We start from the raw sequence: 20,548 nt of genomic DNA on the forward strand, positions 1-20,548 counted from the left end.
CTGCCCCAAAGAGGTCAAATATCACCACAAGCCCTTAGGATATATTAGTTTCTATTATCTTCAAGATAGAAAAACAGATGCTATACAGCTTCATGTAAGCAGTCTTTGCAGCAAAGGGCTAAGCACAGAGCTCAGTTAAATGAGATCAAGGCTCTACTCAGTGGGTCCCATTCTGGAAGTTTTGCTGTTTCTGAGGAGCAATGGACTGGAACAGATCAAGTTCCATCACCCTCCACAGAAATCAGTCTTAATTAGTTTACTGAACTGCAGCAAGGCGGCTTTTCACCTACAGTCAGTGCAGACAGCACACACATTTCTGCAAGGGAAGTGTTGATGGGTATGGCATCCTGCTTAGACTCTTTAAAAACCCAGTGGAAGAGCCATTCCTATGAATTTAGGAAGCAACCCCAGGCAGTAGGGATGTTTTATCAATGGCAGACTACAGATGGATGCCAAGACAGAAAACAGTTCAACAGTCATTGCCCTACTGAACCATACTATACCAGTCCCTTCCACACCAGGAGCACAAGACAAGAAAGAAAGAGCAAAGGGCTGGAGGGAAAGAAGCAAACAGCAGGAGGGCTGGAAGTGTGAAAGGAGCTCAGCACAAGGACACCCAGGAACAGGGACACCAACTGAGGTGCTGCATGTGCATGGCAGGGAAACAACCCTGCAAAACAGAGTATGAACATGGAAAATGCATTTTTTGGCCTCTGACAATGCCAGGAAGATGGAGGCATGATCAATTGTGGTATTCCTTGGCATCAAATGGCAGGAAAGCAAGAGGTCATGAACATCAGACAGAGGCAATCTAGGAAGCAAGAGACCTTTGACAGAAGATAGGGGATCCCAGCATGGCTAAGCAGACACCAATGAAAACCTCTCATTACAGTTTAAATAACACAAAGATATGACTGTTGGATTACTAATGACATCAGGTTGAGGATGAAGGAGAAAGCAAGGCCTGTCACACAGAAGTTTCCTCTCTTCCCTGTGCCCCTACCCACATGAGCACACGGATGGGGAGCAGCCCCAGACTCCTCCCCTCACACAGCCCTGTCCATGGCCTGCTGCCTTCAGATTTTTTTCCCCATAGCTTCCTCCTAAAGCAGTGCAAGAGTCAGAGGAGAGCTGATCCAGGAGGCTTCTACAGCAACCACCAAGAATGAACATCAGCACACCCCACTGTATCAGTTTAGTTTCCACCCCATATCACCATCCAATTTTCTTCACATCCCAGACCAAACATGCCCTTTAGCAACATTGGGCATCTGTGGCTTGCAGCAGCACAGATGGACACTGACAGAGCTAAGGAGAATCTGTCATACTTGTCAGGCACAGATCAGCCTGCTACTGCAGGTCATGCCAAATTCCCTTCAGACAAATCTTTTTACATAAACATGTGCTAGCAACACTATACAGATGTGTTTTCAGTTTTACTAACTTACACTGAAAGTAGTAAGTCAAAGCAGCAAGAGTCCCAACCCTGACTCCATCAGCATCTTCACTAACATAAACTGCATGAGTTAATGCCTTGTAGCTTATATAAGGTTTAGATAAGGTTTCCAAGAAAGACTACAGGTTGTCATGACTTCATCCAGAGGTGCACTAAGAGGATGGGGAAGAAAAAGCATTAGTGTTAAAAATATTAATTGCAAACAGACATTAAGCAATTCTACAACACAGCCCATTTCCAGGAAGCTTTTGGCAAGTCAGTAGTACCACTGGTCACTCTCAGGTAATGGGCACTGTGAAGGATGGCCAGGTCAGGTCACTGTAGCTTATACACTACAGAGCAGAGATGGAAACAGCTCCTGCAGGTAAGAGATTCTGGTCTTGGACTGTAAGCGATTTTCATAGACTCATTCATAGCCTGTTTGCACATGCCTGTCCCTCTTCCCCCACCCCTTTTACACAAGCAGGAAATTCCCACAGAAAAAGACTGTCTAAACAGCCTCCCAAGCAGAACTGTGCCTGACAAAGCAAAATACAAGTCACCTTTCAAGAGCTGTGGGTATTTGGTATGAACTAGGTTGGTAAGATCTCCACCATCATCCAAAATCATGTTGAGGGGCTGCCCATCCTTGAAGTACAGGGTCTGCTCAATGCACCACAAATACTCCTCGTCGGTCTCCCCTTTCCAGGCAAACACTACACAGGAACAAACACACACAATTAGCCAGTTTCTTACTCAGCATGTAGTAAAGCAGCCAAAGGAAGATTTCAGCAGCAGCTTTCAGTAGCAGAGCTGACAGACAGATGATTATCTGTGCCTGCAAGCCAGAAAAAAGACATTTGCATTGAAAAAAAGATCTCAGAATGAGCAGATTGAAATCACTTTGCCTTCTGTTCCAGGCCACGAACTTCGCCAAAATTTTGAGACTTCACCGTTCTCCTCATTCTTCTTCCATGTTAAAAGGGAGAAGGCAAAACAAACTAAAGCAGACTCACATCCACAACACCCCACTTGCTCCCCTATCACACCCTACATTACCAGGAATTAGCAACAGCCACTGTATATATTGATACAGACAAATGAAAACACAACTACAGCATTTTCTAGCACAGCAGAAAAGAGGGACTAGACTTTAGCATGAGCTAAGCACCAGACTACAAACTCTTCAGCAACTTTGAGTTTAAATTCTAGTCTAGCACAGCGCTAAAGTCCAAGCTGCTGTGCCTTATTTGCTTTTACCAGGGCATATTTCTATATCAGTACATCTACCACCAGCAACATGCTGCAGCCACTAGCATGTTGTATCTAGCAGCATTTTTGCCTTTCCAGGCATTTGTACTGGCCTCATGCTATACTTGAGCCTCAGTGGTACTCAGCCATTCAAACATATTAGGCACATGATTTACATACCCCAACATTTGGCTAAATTGTCATGTTTTCACTGTTCACACAGAAAACTAACTCTTGAGCCACAAAGAACCAATCATGCAGTTGCCCTTTCTGTGTGCAGCAGTATCTCACACTGTATCCAAAGGATCAGCATTCCTCCAAGGTCTTGTAAATTCAGTATGTGAAGTGCAATATTAACAAAAAGAGCAAGTTCCACAAAACAAGGATACCAAGAGCAGAGGTCAAAAACTTAGACAAACACTCCACCTGTAAACTGCTCTTCAGCTGAGTTTTGGGTGTTGAGAGCAGTGACGAAGGCAATATCCTAACATCCGATCTAGAGAGTCCCGCCTGGTCCTTTGACATCACATGCCAGAGACAGGCAGAGGAGGTGATGCCTGCAGCTAGTAATGCCAAAGGAGCTGATGAAGGGAACGCTTTCTTCTGTTACCTTAGAACGTACCACAGCTGGGGAAAGACTTGTGGCAATAGCTAATTATAACAGAAATGAAAGACATCTCCCAAAGCAAAGAACCAGGCTGGCAGAAATCAGATTTAGCCTCTGCCAACATCCAGGCTCAGGCCATGCAGTTCCCAGCACAGAGTCCTGAGGACTGTATGTCCTTAAGCTGAGTAACACAGCAGACAGCTTAATGTATTCATACTGATCCACAAGGAATCACTCTTTATTGGAAGGTGACAGTAACAAAACAGCAGCATCCTGATAAACCACTTCAGGGATATTAGGGAGCAACACAGCTGGCCTAGCTCTAGCCTTAAAATATCTTGAGTATTGACCCTGTCACTGTAACAGGGCACACTGCAATTAACATCCCTTCCCCGACCCCTATTTAGCACCAAGCTTGCTGGAAAGCACCAAACACCTCCACACACCTACACACCAATCCATTTAGTTACCCAGCCCATTCAATCATCTTAACCAGGCTTAAAGCTGGCAACATACAGCCAGGCTCTTCCATAGCCTACCACCAGTCATTGTCAGGAGCGCTATGTGTAGTCTGATGCAATGCAGCCTGAATCAAATATTCTGTTTTGTAACAACTACTGCTTTTGATGGACTATTTCTGTCCTGAAGGTTGTTCAGAAGAGCTTGATTTGTACAGTTTGATTTAGCTAGAACAGGCAGTACACCCCAACTCAGAGGCAAATTAGAACATGGAAAACTTACCAGGGATACCAGCTTTTGCAATAGCAGCTGCAGCATGGTCCTGAGTGGAGAAAATGTTGCAGCTTGACCATTGTACCTGGAAAACAACCCAAGTTTTGTTTGCTGAACAAAGTTCTGAGATATCAGGCACTCTCTTCCAGACACAGGAGTTAAAAAGGGAGCAAGAGCAGAAAGGCATATTAGTGCAGATTCCTGCCTTTCTCAGTAGCTCTGCTAAGTTAAGGTGAAAACTAAGTATCTGACTAGGACAGGGAAAATAACGTCACTGTGGGGGAGAATGTAATGGAGCTTTAGCTGTGCCACATATTCAGCCATCTCCTTACGAGAGCTTCTGCCAGACAGCCAGAGCATACATTCAGCTATAGACCTTCAGGAAGTGCACAGTAGGGTGGGTTTAGAAAGTTTTGGTCAATAAAGTTCAGATTTTCAGAACAGCCACATAGCAAGTGTCCACTGAGGGATACTGACATGCAGCAACACACCTGCTGGCACTCAGAAGAGTCAGAAATGCAGCTGAAACACTACACTCGATCAACAGGCATTCTCCAAGATTATGCTCACCCAACTCCCACTCTGTGCTCCAGTCATGGAAGATTTTCCAGCTGAACTAAGCATTTTTCCACACAGATTTCATAACTAGGCTCAGGCACCTAGAAAAGCAACAGCATGTTGCTGAGTTGCATTGAAAAGTATCTGCATACCTACTGCAGCTCCCCAGCAGGCACAGAAGCCACCACATCCCAGAGCCACACACGAGTTCTCACTCTGCTCCCTACAGGGCTGACTGGCAGGTATTTGCATGCTTATTTGTAACAGACCTTGAGGAGAGAGGGCAGTAAGGCATAATCCTTCAGCCTGCTTTCAGATACTCATCCCACTTTATCAAGAATTGACACTTCAAAGTAAGGGCTGCAGTACGAAGGACCTCATCTGAGCCTACACAACCAACGCTTGTCAGTGAAAACACACCTGGAAGGAGCACAGGAAAACCGAATTCGTGACCTTAAGCACTGCACCTCCTTACCTAGGTTTTTCTAAGCTCCCTCCATATCAGCACAGATGACATCAGGAAGTGTCATGAAATTCAAAGTATACAGAATACCTATATATTGTTTACACGTCAAGCACTTGATACAAGACATAGGCCACTTCAACTCCGCATCCGCAGATCTGTAACACCAGTTTGTGACAACAGCATAGACCCCAGAATAACTGGCAGACCTGAGGGGGTCAGAGCCTAATATTTACATCACTGGTTATGAAAAGGATGCATTTTTATTACATTTTTAGAACTTGGAATAAATACTCTGAGGCACAGAGTATTTATTCTATCTTCGTTAACCTAGCCAAAAAAGGGATACCAAGATTACCACACCGCAGTGAGCTCCATCCTCATTATGCAGGGTATAGTTCCATCAGTTTCACTCCTCCCTCCCAGGCACCAAAGTTCTGGCAGAACAGATGAACCAGGGCTGAATCCAAACTCAAGTTAAAGTCTAAACTAACATGCAGGTATCAGGACAAGGAAGGAGTTAACACAACAGCACACATCTTAAAGGCACAACCATAACTTGTGCTTAGAGGAACCAAATCTCTGCAGGTACCTCCCTGAATGACTTGGATGAATCCCATACAACACTGCTCTGGGGTTGTGCTCAGACTAAAGCAGCTTGGCAATGTTTAAGTAAGCACACAACTGCTGCCAAGGCCAGCCATACTGGGACACAGCAACCAACAGGAGCAACAAGGAGCTTCCCAAATTTCAGTGGCTACTGCTTTCTTTTAAATCCTGTGGAGGGGCAAGAGTTTCATACACAGAGTAGCTGGAATAAAGTCAGGACTGTACCTCCACATCAAAACTCTCCTTCAGCACTACACCATATGCAACCGTGGAACAGCTCTGAACAGGCTGAAGAACACCTGCACAAGAGCACATACCTTGCCCAGGCTGACCTGGCATGCTGTCTAGACCTACCCCCTCCGCTTTTTGTGGCAGCTAAGGCATTTCTTCAGAGAGAGCTTCCCCTTCTCCCAGTGCCTTTTGATCAGCATGACACTGCTCAACTCTTTTAACCATTCCCAGGCAGGGATCCCATATAGGGCACCTTTGGGCAGCCTGAGTTCAGGTAGCTAAACTTCAGGAAGAAGGAATTTCAGATCACATATGTACTTAACATAATCCATCATCAAGTTCCAGTCAGCTCCCTGCTCAACACACAAGGTATGTGGATTGTGCTCAGATGCCTGGCTCTCCTCATGTCCTGTACAGTGAACACTCAGCCACGGTGTTTGGACTTCATTCAGCAAGCCAGGCAGAAGACACAATGCAGTAAATGGCTTATAAGTATCTCAGTCTTTAATACAGACCAGGGTAACTGGTCCATAGTCACACAACAAATTCAGTCAGTGGAATCCCCAGCCCTTGATCACTGAACCACACTGCCTCCCTGTTGTTTTCCTGCACAGCTCAAGGGCCAGCATGAGCTCTCAGAAAGCTTCATTAGTTTTTGCTGACTTTACCAGGGCACAGTGTGGTTCTTAATACAGGCTAATCTGTGCTGGAGGCAGTCACTAGAGCTTCAGGATTACCAGCAACAGCACTGCATGCCCGAGCACAACACAATTGTGTGGGAGCAGCTTCCAGCACCACTGCTCAGGGTGCTGTACACACAGCTGACAGAGCTGCTGAAGCCAGCGACCCAGCCCAAAACAGGCACTCATGAAGATGCAGCTTGTCCAGAGGGAAGACACATACCACATCCCAGAGGTGCATGCAGTACAGTTTTTGCTTAAGGAGAGAAGACAATCCATCCACCTGGAGATCGCAGCACAGCCTCTTCCAAAAAGTACAGACATTTGCCAGGATCCCTAAGGTAGTTATATAAGCAGAAGCAGTGCCCTGGGCAGAACATTACCTAAGGGCACCTGAAGAAGAAACTCAGAGACACTTTACCTCAGCTCCCAGCTCTATGAGGGTCTCTATGAGAACTGCCGTCTGCACAGTCATATGAAGGCAACCGGCAATACGTGCACCTTTCAGCGGCTTTGATGCAGCATACATCTCCCGCATCTTCATCAGCCCTGGCATCTCATTCTCTGCAATCTCAATGGCCTTGCGACCCCAGTCTGCAAGGCTGATGTCAGCTGCAAGAGAAGGAGGACAGGTGTCAAGAGTTTAAATAGCTGAGATCTTCGTATCTGTTCACACACTTGTGGATAGGCATCGACTGCAACAGCTGAACTGAACACCCAGCAACAGCTGGGAGACAGAGTTGGGGGAAAAACGGACCATTCCAGTTACTCCCTGCTTTTTTACTATGGTACACAGGCTTTCAAACAAGTTTAGACCAAACCTAACAGCCCCTCTGAAAAAAGCATGCTCCTGTATGAGCATATAATCACCTGTGATCTAGTGTGCAGACATCCTGAGGCCCATTAATTCAGTAAGCCCCAGCCTTAAGCACTCCTTACAGATACTGCCCAAGGGTCTGACACTTCCTATAGGAAGTTACTTCCACAGTATTAAGACTTGCAGGGCGGAGTGGGGGGCTGCCCGTATGGCAATAGCTTCCCCACATGAGAACACACATAAGCATGCTCCCTGCCAAGTGCACCAGGAGCTGAGCCCAGCCCAGCTCCCCCTCTTAAGAGCTAAGCTGCAGGGTTCCTACCCCCTCTACCTTAGTTACAAGTCTCCTACTGCCTTTGTAAAAAGGATCTATAGAAGAACAGTTGAGCAAAAACTGAACAGAAGAGACTTCCAAAAAACTAGCTTGGGGTAGAAAATACTGCACTCACCATGGATGTCTGACTCCAGCCTTAAAAAGGCAAGGGTCAAACAGTTAATGCCTAGGTGCACCACTTTGCAGCATCGGCCAACACCACGTGTCCCTCTTACTCGATTAGCTCTTTCTGAGATTTCAGAAGCTTACCATTTCACTTAAGAACATGGTCAGATACTTTTCTTTCACCTACCTAGTGAACACAGGCCATTTAAAGCATTCGAGAACACTAGGATCTCTGAGTCAGACCGCTGCATTTAATACAGACAAGCTAATTGCATTTTGCTCCAGAATGAAGCCTAGGGGCCACTGAAGCTATTGCCTATGCTTTAGCTGACTGGTGCACAGCCTTGACACCAACGGGGGACTGAAAAAAGCCCAGGCTATGGAAGGACCACAGAAACAACTATATCAAGAGGGGGGTGTTCTTGAATCTTAACCCTCTTAAGGGCTCGGTATTTTTATCAGGGCTGCTTAAAAGTATATCCTGTAGTATTTTAGGTTCATAGCCTCCAAGGCAAATTATTTATGAATCTGAGCCTTATAGATGAAATTTCTTCTCTTTAAACTTAGCCTTCAAAGAACACACAGCTCTTCATAAAAATTAGGTTTTTTGTGGAGTTTCAGATCTACAAAAATACCCACCAAAATCTTTAGGGAAACGTGTAACACAAGTCCCAGATTTAAAGATACTTTCGCATTCGGAGTGAAAGCCTGTCCCCAGCGAAGGGCAGCCAGACCAGCAGAAGCTCTGGGGACAGGGCAGCCGGGCTCACCCGCGCCGTGGGCTCCGGGGCTGAAGAGCAGCAAAATCGCGGGTGGAAACCCCACTCGTGCCGCGCTGCGGACAGCGACAGCAGCTTCAGAGAGCTGGCGCAGCCCCCCGAGAGGCCCCCTTCTCCCTTCTCCGCGGGTATTTCAGCAGCACGGGTGCAAACGCAGCCCTGCCCCACAGCGCAGAGGGGGTTCTCAGGCTTGGTTCCCCGCCTGCCCCGCGCTCCGCGCCCCCCACGGCGGCACGGCGAACAGGCAGCTGCCATCTTCCCCCCGCCGCCGCATCCAGCCGCGGCACCGGGGCCGCGGAGCCCCCGCGGGCCGGCCCCGCACGCCCGCCGCAGCGGGCCGGGCCCGGCGAAGCGCGCTCGCCCCGGCCGCCGGGGAGCCGCCAGAGCCCCGCGGAGGCGGGCCGGGCCCGGGGCTCGCACTCACCCACTTTGTACGGCAGCCTGTCCGACATGCTGGCAGGGCGCAGGCCGCGGCAACCGGCGGAGGAGGAGGCGGCAGCGGCCCCCAGCGCGCTTTAAGTAGAAGCGGCGCCGCCGCCTGCGTGGGGCGGGGCGGGGCGGGGCGGGGCCGGGCCGGGCCGCGCCGGGGCCGCGCCGGCACGTGCGCGCTGGAGCCCGGCCGCTGCGAGCGTGAGGGGGGCCCGGCCGGCCGCCCCCTGCTTCTCCAGCCGCCGCCGGGCTCGTGGGGCCGGGCCGGCCGCGGATCCGCCTCCCCCGCGGCCAGAGAGGGCCCCGGAGCCCCCTGATGCCTGGGCTTTCCCCAGAAGCTGCCCCTCCCCCCCCCCCGTCCTGGTTTCGGCTGGGACAGAGTTAATTTCCTTCCTAGTGGCTGGTGCAGCGCTGTGTTTGGGATTTAGGATGAGAACAATGTTGATAACACACCGATGGTTTAGTTGTTGCTGAGCAGTGCTTACACTAGTCAAGGACTTTTCAGCTTCCCATGCTCTACCGACTGAGCAGGCTGGAGGTGCACAAGAAGCTGGGAGGGGGCACAGCCAGGACAGCTGACCCCAACTGGCCAAAGGGACATTCCATGCCATGGGACGTCATGCTCAGTACATAAACTGGGGAAAGCTGGCCGGGGGGGGCCGCTGCTCGGGGACTGGCTGGGCATCGGTCGGCGGGTGGTGAGCAATTGCACTGTGCATCACTTGCTTTGTGTATTCTTATTATTACTATTAGTAGTAGTAGTATTTTACTTTATTTCAGTTATTAAAGTGGTTTTATCTCAACCCACGGGTTTTCTCACTTTTACTCTTGCAATTCTCTCCCCCATCCCACTGGGGGTGGGGGAGTGAGCGAGTGGCTGGGTGGTGCTCAGTTGCTGGCTGGGGTTAAACCACAACACCCCCCCAGTACCACAGTGGGCTCCAGAGGCCTCCTCTGCCCCTGGGACCAGAGTGAGCCCCAGACCCACACCAGGGCAGGCTCTGGCGCCCACTGGTACCTGGAGCGGCCCTGCCACCCACCACCACCGGTGCCAGGACAGGCCCTGGTCCCCAGTACCAGATCTGGCCATGGAGCCACTGTGAGCACTGACCAGGCAGCACAGCCCGGCCCACTCTCCTGGGAGGTTCCCCAAACCATCCCATAAGTTCGTTAGTGTAAGCAGTTACTCTGTGGCGCACGGACCCTTTGCTGCAGCGGGGCCGAGGGCAATGTACGACTCAGCCAGCCAGGCCTGCAAGGCAGGGCAGCGCGCTGGTGAGATGCCATGCAGACAGAGCAGAGGCGCGGGGCGTGAGTCGGTCTATCTGCCTGGACCTTGGACTTGGCTGTGGCCTGTTCCTCTTTCCAGCCTGCAGCCGGTTTGCCAGGTGCAGGGCAGGAACAGCGCGGGCAGGCCTGCCAGACGCTGCCCCCCGGCCACAGCCAATGCCCGCTGCACACGCAGGAGGCAGAGCCCTGCTTCAGCCTTGTCGGGGGTCATGCACACATTCACTCCTGTTCTAACACCTGAAATACATTTTTCATAAGCCTCAGTCATAAACTGGGGTGAACTTTGCAACCAGGGTCTTATACACCTCTTCTTTTATCTGTGAAATATTTAAGTGAAGACTTCCTCATACTTACCCATAAATTCTCACTGAATTATTTTGCAAAGTTTGAAATAATTCTCAGTGCAGAGTTCACCCTGACACCCCAACTCACAGTGCTCCCTGTAAATGAGGTTCAGTATTCATTGTCTGAGCAACAGCTGATCTTCAGTGACCAGTCCTACAGTGAACAGTCCACATAGAAAGACAGAAGTCCTAGTAGGAAACCCGTAGCCCTACGGCCAGTACACGTGCAAGCGGTAGCGTTTGTGTTTGATATTCAGAGTGCTGCAGATGCACCGGCACGCCTGATAACATACCAAGCAGTTCTGTAAATCAAAAGGTGCCCAAAGGAATAGCATGTCCGGTCCCCTGGGACAGGGTCATCTAAGTCAGTCATGCTTTCATTGGTTTACATCACCAGCAACCTTTTTGCCACAGCTCGAATGCACTGGCTTGCAGCAGCAGGACAGGAGTTTGGTCTCTGGCAGTTCCCCACCCACTCGTCCGAGACACCGAGGTTGTATCACTGGCAGACTGCAGTTTCTGTGTGCTCCTGCGTGCCTGCCTCTGCCGACAGGCAAACGGGGGACTTCCAACAGCCCTATGTTACACAGTGTGACCTCGGGGCAACAAAATGCTCCAAATATGCCTTGCGTTAGGTGTCAGCCCACAGCCCACAGCCTCCCTGACAAACCTGGTCATCAGTTTGTCAATTAGAGTCAATGTCTTTATGCACTAACCCACAGTAACCCCTACACATAAAATGTCCTTCATAAATTAATGAGCAAGGCCAGAACAAAGACATCATTTCATGTAACTCCCACTAATTTCAGCTCAAGGCATACTTCCCTGTGAAGGCTGAAAGGGACCAGCACCTGACTACAGCTAAGCCAAGGAGTGGGTGGCGGGAGCTGATAATATTTATTAAATGAGGACAGATCAGTTCCATCTAGCGTGAAGGTGCTCCAACGCTTGTCAAAATATTCTCAGTTGTTTATAACTGCATAAGGAGTGCTTAAAGACAAGTCATGCTGGCGGCATGGTTTGCCCTGACCCTCTGATTTAGGAGATTAATACCTCATAGCACTGTATTATACTACATCTTAATGTGTAAGTAGTCAGTGCCTTGACTACTCATATGCACCCCGGCCCTGACATTGCTGCAGTCACTGGTGGATTTGGGACACCAGATGGCACAAGATAGGCACCAAATGGAGGGAATAGGATGTAGTGAAGAAGAAAGAACAGGAAAAAGAACAGAAGAGTAAAAAAAACCCACTACCTAACAGAGTACATGAAACAATAACAGGATGTTATTCATGTTATACATCCTGTGACTGTTTCATTTACTGTAGCAGTTCAAGTAGGGAAGTTCTGGGTTGTAAATTTAAATATCTCACAGTCACTGAAAAGCTGTGAAACTCAGGGAAAAAAAACACTTCTTAAAAAAATGAGAATGACATTTCTTCAGAACTATATTTTAAAAAAAGATTGGGCTTACTGGCATGGCTAGGAAATACTGTAGATTTCAAGACTAGGAGAAAACATCAGTCTAAGCTTCTGTATAATACAGGTGATACTTCACACAGTTACTCCATACAAAGCCAGTTAGTTGCTTGGCTGGGGCAATTTATATATTATATACATTATAAGAAGGATTTTGTGCAATCTGATACTTTTTTTATAAAAAGAATGCCCGTGATTTGTTCATTCTCACTTGACAGTGCACTGGGCATATCTGTGCTGCGTGTGAATTAGAAATGTACAGAAAACGAGGCTGTTGTTCCCAGGACTTCATTTGTCACAGCAGGTAGAAGATGGGTATCAAAGAGTGGCAAGAATGGTCTGACAATTAATGCAGTTCTGTGGGAGCATGGAGAGCTGGGTTCTACCCCTGTCATAGCACATCATCCCCTTGTGGTGCTGGCTCAGTCCCTTAGGACAGGCTTTGCATGAGTGATCATTAATCGCATACTCATTTTCTAGGTGTCCACGATAAGCATCCTCTGCTCTTTCCTGTTTTTTGACCAATGTTCTGCCAGGCTGCGTGGACTGAAGTCCAGAGTACATCACTGACCTTAGAAAATGCAGCACAATGCTCTGACAAAACAAACCCTGCATGTCTCAAAGCGGTACCCACAAACAATGAGAACATTTGATGTTGTATTCTGTACCTCAGTTCACCCTTACCCATAACCTACAGACAATTATTTCACTTTCCCACAAACTTTCATACACATTGCAAAAATAAATTCATTTCTGCCTGTGAAGCACTACGATATTGTGGTGGCAGCATTCAGGAGCACCCTGAATTAGGAAACTAATGTTGTTTTACCCTGCACAGAGGTTTGATGAGGAGTGAAGAAGGATGCCCACAGTGAATGATGCAGATGAAAGAGGTGTTGCATAACTACCGTTTCAGCTAGCACAAGCTGTTCTGTGCAGTGAGGCAGGTACAGTGTTTCATGATCCAGTTAGATCGTATCATGGTAAATGTCACAAGGTGCCTCATGAAGGTTGTAACAGTGATGCCATCACTGCTGCCTTCTAAGTAAAGTGCTTTGCTCTGTAGCCTTACCACCTGTGAGGGCCCCAGCCAGCAGCTGAAGGTTGCAGCAGCCTTCTTATATGCACGCTGGATGACTCACAGTGCTCGTTTAGCTTAGCAGGGGTCCCATGTGGACTAGAGCCCTTGTTGTTCATCCCTTAAATTGGCTTTTAATATAGTGCTGTTACGGGTAGCATAGACATACACTTACAGTACTCACAAACGTGTTACAGCTCATGCCACAAGTAAACTCTCCCCACCTGCCTCAAGCATAAACTCTGAGACATGTATGGCCTCGTGTGTTTGCACAAAGTCCTTCACAACGTGATTTCCCGCTCACTATCATCCTGTGCAGCAGTACAGAATAACACCACTGGGGATCTAGTTCGGTTAATACTCTCTCAATCCACAGCAACATTTATATTGTGGTAGCAAGCATTAGCATTATGATGATAATACCATTTGCCCCAGTAATATTAAATTCAACACATTCCAGGTTCACCGCAGCTAACTTTCCCCTCCCCTCTCCTCAGTAAAGACTTCTGCACTTCACCAGGTCCTGATTTTGTGTTTATGGTACCATCCACTTTCCAACTGCCCAACAGAGGGCAGAGAGCGCCTTCGTTTTGACTTCCCTGTCAATGAGGACTACCAACATTTACCTAAGAGTTTGGTATGATCAAGCTGGTGCCTTTTGGGAGGAGTACGGACAGTCCAAGGGTTAAAAGGAGGCTATATTTTTCTTGCAAGAACACTAGAAATTATTTACTTGTGAACATGCTGTCTCTACATCCAGTGCAAGCATGGACTGAAGCAAGAGCTCGAAGATAATAAATGAACTGGTGTGAAGGGAAGTTTGGACTAATTTTACCTCTTGCCTCTTATTTTCCTTATACGCCCAACAAGAGAAAAAACACCAGGTTTTGTTTCTTAGAGGAACCCCGGGGCCAGCCTGTTACACAAGAGGCTGGTTCAGTCCCTGAGAGCCTGAGGCTCTGGGTTGGTGGTAAGTCAGTACAACATCATCTTCTCCTCCCTCTCACAGTTGTAGCAAGCATGAGCATAACATGAACTGAGAACCAAGCCCTGAGCCTTGTAGAGCAAGTTTAACCAAGTAAATTCTCCCTTAATCCAGTCTGGGAAATTATGAGCACTGCACCTGGTATGTTAATGGCATGCGATGGGACTGGTACAGCAACCTTCCTGCCCCTTGCTGTTAGTCACCTTAAGTTTGCAATTCAGCTGCCCAGTTACTTAGTGCACACTGAGCATGAGAAAGGCTGGATAAAATAAATAGAGTGAATGAGCAAGATTACTACTCAGCAAGGGATATTCAAAGCCTGGGCCTGTTAGCTTCCTCGCAGCCCAAGATGGGAGGTTTGGTTCAGAGTTCTTGTTCAGAAGTGTAATGCTGCAGCTCCAAGGGACAGACGGACTTAGTGAAACACACAACTTGACCTCTTACTCAACAGGATTGATAGCTTGGGTGGTTTTGTTCTTTTTAGTGGAGGGCATTGGGGTTTCCTGGTACGAGGGACTACATAAGGTGAAGAAGGTACAGACCCCCAAAGCTGATAAAGACTTTTAAAGAATTCACAATGGAAACCAATTCGTTAGCTTTATTTGGCTTTGGATCAAGCCCCAGGTATTTAAATCATACCTTCTCCCTTTTGTATTAGTTTTGACGTTACATAGCTTTTTATCAGCATCTGTTCTGCTCTGAAATGCAAGCTGATTTATACCAGAGCAATTTGCAAGGAGGTAAACCACTCAGGGGATGAGTCAGCCTTTCTGATGTAGATAATTTACAACCGTATAAATAAGGGAGGTTATCGGGGTAGGACAGGAATAAACCTGGGTCTAAACAAGATAAAGACTCCCTCTCTACTAGCATCTCCATTTCAAAAACTCTTCTCAAAGAGCCTGGCAGAAGCAGGCATCCAACTCACGCTGACACTGAGCAAATGCATGTGTTCCCGCTCTTTAAGAGTCCTAGATGCAGCATCCAGAGAGCAAAGCCGTAACTGGGATCCAAGTGGTGCCTGTGGGTACCCTGCGTATCTGCCATGCTGTCTCCCCATGGGCTCAGCTGGCCTGAAGGCTGCTTGCAAGGTCTCTGTGTGGACAAGAGCTGGGTGCATGGTGCATTTCACATATCTCAGCATCAGCATGTCATGTCTTTTTCTGAAAACTCCCCAGCAGATTTATGGTATCATGTTCTTCAGTCCCGGGGAAAAATAATGTTCAGCCTTTTGCGCAGGGAAGAGAGGAACAATTTTCCCAGTATCTTGTTCTTCCTTTAAAACATCTACACATCTTGGTTGTGTCATTTCCGTTCTCAAGACACCTAATCACTCCCTCTCAGTTCTCTGATTATGCACTGTAGAGCAATTGAGTAATAAAATACTTAATTAAATAGCCACATGTCTTTGTTTTACCCTTTAATTAGATTACTCGGAAACAATAATAGTTTCTCACCAACCTGAGGGTTTCCTTCATTCCTTCTCCAGATAACAGGAAGTAATTTATCTTTTCCTATGGATACTTTTGTAAACCCAAGTCAAATTAATCAATTCTGATTTTAAAGTCAATTAGAAATAGGTACACTCTGACACTGCACTGTTATGTTCATGAGTGAAATCATGAATTCAGACTCTGATAACAAGGCAGCACAAAGAAAATTCTCTTTTTAGGGATGACAATTTCAAGATAACAAGTCTGATTTTAAAATATAAAGCACTTGCTGCAACAATTACCTAGTTAACAAAAAGCTCCAGAAGACTTATTTATAAGAATACTTACTTTATAGTTTTTTATAAAGTACTTTGAAATCCAGTAATGAAAAATTATGTGAAAACAAAATATTCCTGCATTTATAAATCACCGATCTTACAAAGCCTTAAGTCAGACAGAAGTGTTAAGCCACTGTTAAAGATTTAAAATAGCTTAGCAGCTAATGGATGCTGATGACATCTGATGACTATTCAACAGTCATTGTGTGATATTTGCTTGGGGCTGTGTCTAACCCAAAGTGGGTAAGCATTCACACTATCAAAATTGCTTCCATGGAGAGATGGTCACTGTGGTCTCTTCAGTACCAGGACCAGCTTTATGTTGTCGACTTATATAGCGTTAGTGGACTGAGGTCCTAAATGAAGGTGGACAAAAACCTCAGGAAACTCAACAAAGACAAATGTGGGTGGCCAAAGATAGTTCTGTGTCTGGGAGGGGGTAACCCCAGTTCAGCAGGACATGGGGTCGGCTGCCTGGAAAGCAATTTGGTGGAAGAGGTGCTGGGATCCTGGTAAACAAGTTGAGTAGGAGTCCACCGAGTGCCCCTGTGATAAAGAAGGGCACCTGCATCCACGGCTGTGTCATCAAGAGTGCAGCCAGCAGGGTGAGATAAGGGAACCTTGCCCTTTACTCTGCAGTGGTAAGAACCCATCTGCTAGTGCTGGGTCCAGTTTGAGCTCCCTGGTGTAAGACAGGCACTGATGTACCAGAGTCCAGGGGAGGCCACCAAGATGACCAGGGATGGAGCACAGGACGTATGAGGAGATGCTGAGAGAGCTGGTTCTGTTCAGCCTGGAGAAGGCAAAGGGGGATCTTACTGCTGTCTACAACTGCCTGATGGGAGGGTGTAAAGAAGATGGAGCCATACTTTTTGCAGAGGTGCACAGGGACAGGATGAGGGACAAGAAGCAAAAGTTCCTACAAGTGAAATTCCAATTAGATATAAGGAAAAAAAAAAATTCACTATGCAGGACATCAAACACTCAACCAGGGCATGTAGAGGCTGTGGGATCTCCATCCTTGAAGATATTTATCTCTCAACTGGACAAGGCCCTGTGCAACCTTATCTAAGGACCAACCTTGGTCCTGGTTCAAGCAGGGGGTGAACCTAGAGGCCTCCAGAGGTTCCTTCCTACCTAAATTATTTTGTATTTATGTGATTGTGTCTGGATTTTTGTGTGCTTCACTAAAATTAAAAAAAAAGGTCATTAAACACTTGTCGAGCTAAGAGACCCAGTTCTGTTTCCAACTCTGACAGCAACTTGCTGTGCAACCTTTAGTAAACTATGTAATCTTGGAAAGAATAGGTTTGTGATATGCGAGGTCAATGGGGACCTGTCGGTTGAGAGTGGAAAAAGGAGGTGCATGAAGGCAGGGTCTGTTTCAGGAGAGGGGATCCCATACTCTAGGGACAGCAGAATAATAAGGGTGTTCAGCACCTCTGTTATGCAGTCTAGTCCCAGCCCTCTAGCTGAGGGAGCCTAGGGCTTTGAGGTATCAGAGAACAATCTCCATTTACAGACTCCTGCTCAAAAATCTAATACAATCGCAAGATTTAATGATCCTGCAGGATTTTTTTATTACCACATGAAAGATCCAAACATGGAAGTGATTTACACAACTCTGCCACACAGACCCTTATCCTCAGTGGTTTCCCAGTCAACTCCTGGCACCAACAGCACTAACTTAGTGTGCTAGTTCTGGCTGTAACAACACAGTTAAGACTGCATTAGTGATTTGAATATTGTTACTTACAATAGCCCAACTGAGAACAAATGCTATACATATTTTGCCACAAGAAACAATCTCTGTCCCAGTGACCTTTAAATCTGGATTGGACTGAGAAAGAATGGAAAAAATATTATTAATATTATTAAATATTATCTCTTGGAAATTAACTCCCAGAAGCACTGCTTGACCATATCAAACCTAGGAAACCTGAAAAGCTATAAAGTATACAGAGTTTTCCTAAAAAGCATTTGTACAAGATCATCCTGCACAGTTGTAGCAAACTTTGCTAATCTGTTGGGATTCTTGCTAGTCAAAAGAAAGTTATGACAGGGAATAGCAAGAAAATTCCATCCTGCCTGAGTATCTTGTAGTTATAGAAAGTCCAGGGAAAAAGAAAATAATCGAGTAGTCTCCTCCTTTCGCCAAATAAGCAAACAAAAGAAAGGTAACATCTTGGATACGTAGCTCTTCTGCCACTCAATTATATTCACCTGTGCTTGCTGCGTTGTTCTGGCATGAATTCATTATTTGTTTTTCCAGTTCACTGATAGGCCATGATTTTTAACAGGGAAAATGATCTCTGAAAGCATGTGAATGTGAAGATTGTTCATCTTGTCCTAGCAAGCATACACTAATCAGTAGTCTGTGCACCTGGAACGCATTCTTTTTCTCATGAATTTTACAGAGCAGATAGCGCCAGTGGAACTTGACTTGAGGCATCAGAAGCTGAAAAATAAAGAGATTGGGGTTGCTGGGGTTGAACAATCTCTTTTCTGAAATGCCAGTTACAAAAGGAGGAAAAAAATGATAACACAGAGGACAATTTATGTGGTGTCCTTGAAAAGAGACACTGAATGTTATTAATTCACATCTGCTTTAGCAACCTTTACCTTGGAAACCTAAAAACCATTAAGACCAAAACAGCGACTGCAAATGGCCACTAGGGATATATCCACATCTGTTGAATTCAATAGGAGTCACACGTATGTGTACTTGGGGTAGCATTCAGCTTCTTCCTGCAAGCACTAAACTTCTACTAGAGTTAAAATTAATTCAGACAGCTGGGGTAAAAGGTCATGGTACACCTAGCTGCAATGTTTCTACAGCTTTGGGAATCAAACCACAGGCAACCTGCAAATACAAGCCCAATGTCATATACCAGCTGGGAGACAGAACAAATATGCTGTAAAGGAAACCCAGCTATGCAGATGTGGAACTCCAGCTGAAGTCAGCCTGAGCCTTACTGTCCTGCCAGGACGGGAATCTGTACTGCAACAATGGATGACAGATGACTATTTATGTAGGTGATGCATGAGAGAGAAATTTCTGTTAAGTAAGGCTTGCAGAACTCATTTTTATTGTTATTCATCTGAATGGACTATTTAAATATGGAACTGTAAATATGGTCAATATGTGGTCAAATATCTGTAAAGGAACGTAAAGACTTAAAGGTGCACAGAAAAGCTTTAGAGGAAAAAAAACCCTCCAGAACTTATTTCAGCTGTTCAATTTGGTTGGTTCTTATACTGGGCTGTAACCTTGGCTTCAAACTTGCTTCCCAGAGACGCACACCTTTCTGACAAAGCCACACACTTCTGACTTTTCAGTACTCACAGGCTCTGACTGAGCAGCGTATATTGTTCTGTGTTGGAAGTAAAGTGGTTTCTGTGCTTGAAGATATGTGCATATATACCTTGGTCAATCGTAACTGCAGATGGCTAAGTGGCATTGAAACATGTATGTTATGCTCTTAGGGGAAAACAATCTGAGTTTTCTTGCTTAGGCCTCATCAACAGAAACGCTCACTTAATTGGAGCTGTGGGATCTTTCTTATTGGAGTTTACGTGTGAAACAGGGAAGACAAGATGGATTTTCACATCCCTACCAGTTGTAAGAAAATGCTAAACTTTGCACTTGTAAAGTATGTAATTTTCCTGGAAAATTAGTGAGGATATTCTCCTACTCTTTGAAAATTAAGGCGTCTTTTCTCTGGTTTCAGTGCATGGAAACTGAACTCTCTCAATCCTCACTGTCCAAAGAAGAGGTGTATTATGCAGTAGTGCATTCTGTTTAAGAAAAAAACACACTTGAAACAAGAAAGGTTTTATGTAAAGGTTAAGTAATATCAATAGCTTAAGTATCTGCAGTGGATACATTAAAACTGCAAAATTGTGTGTCACAAAGCCTGCACTACTACAGTGATGTCCCAGTTGCCTGACCGGCAGAAACTCGGGTTACCCTGAATGCCCCTTTGTGCCGTCAGAACTTGCCGGTTATCAGCGTTACCGTGGCAACCCAGCACCACGGATGGCCCTCGGCCCGTTAAGATATTCTTGTAACTTCAGAGGAGCACTAGCCTAGCCTGCAGGGTTGATTTGACAATCCGTGATTTTTACTGTAGTGTGTGTATACGTGTATACACACGCACACACACACACACATATATATATATACTCTGTGTGTGTATATACACAGTTCTTTCCAGGGACGCGGCCCGGAAGGTTGCTGTGGGAGGCGAGGGGCTGACCGGGCCCGAACGACTCCCTGCTGCTCCGGGCAACCTCAGCGCACGGGCAAAACCCCAGCTGCGGCCTGGGAACCGAGCGCTATTGCGAAGCGTCCGCCTGAGCTTAGCGCCAAAGGCGAGGCACACAAACCGCAGCCACGGGCGAACCGGAGGGGAAGCACCGCCGCGCCGCGCCGCGGCCCTCACGGCCAGGTGGCCCCTCAGGCCGCCGCGAGCATGCGCAGCGCCTGGCGCGGAGCACGCCGGGACTTGTAGTCACCGCGCCCCTGCGGCCGCTGAGCGACTCGGCGCGTGCGCAGATCCCGCCCG

At 46.8% G+C, this 20,548-nt stretch overlaps 1 protein-coding gene across 1 annotated transcript in view; it reads right to left on the minus strand.

Annotated features, from left to right (window-relative positions):
- The window catches only part of AHCY (adenosylhomocysteinase), a 28,999-nt gene extending 19,885 nt beyond the window's left edge, over positions 1–9,114 (minus strand). Inside the window, exons 1-4 of the mRNA XM_076351760.1 lie at positions 9,026–9,114; positions 6,988–7,178; positions 4,035–4,110; positions 1,999–2,151 (exon numbers count right to left, since the gene is read on the minus strand). Of these exons, the coding sequence (XP_076207875.1) occupies positions 1,999–2,151; positions 4,035–4,110; positions 6,988–7,178; positions 9,026–9,053 (448 nt within the window). The 5' untranslated portion in view covers positions 9,054–9,114. The remainder of the gene's footprint in view (positions 1–1,998; positions 2,152–4,034; positions 4,111–6,987; positions 7,179–9,025) is intronic.
- Positions 9,115–20,548: the final 11,434 nt, after the last annotated feature.

Source organism: Aptenodytes patagonicus, chromosome 14, assembly GCF_965638725.1.
Source record: "Aptenodytes patagonicus chromosome 14, bAptPat1.pri.cur, whole genome shotgun sequence".
NCBI lineage: Eukaryota > Metazoa > Chordata > Aves > Sphenisciformes > Spheniscidae > Aptenodytes > Aptenodytes patagonicus.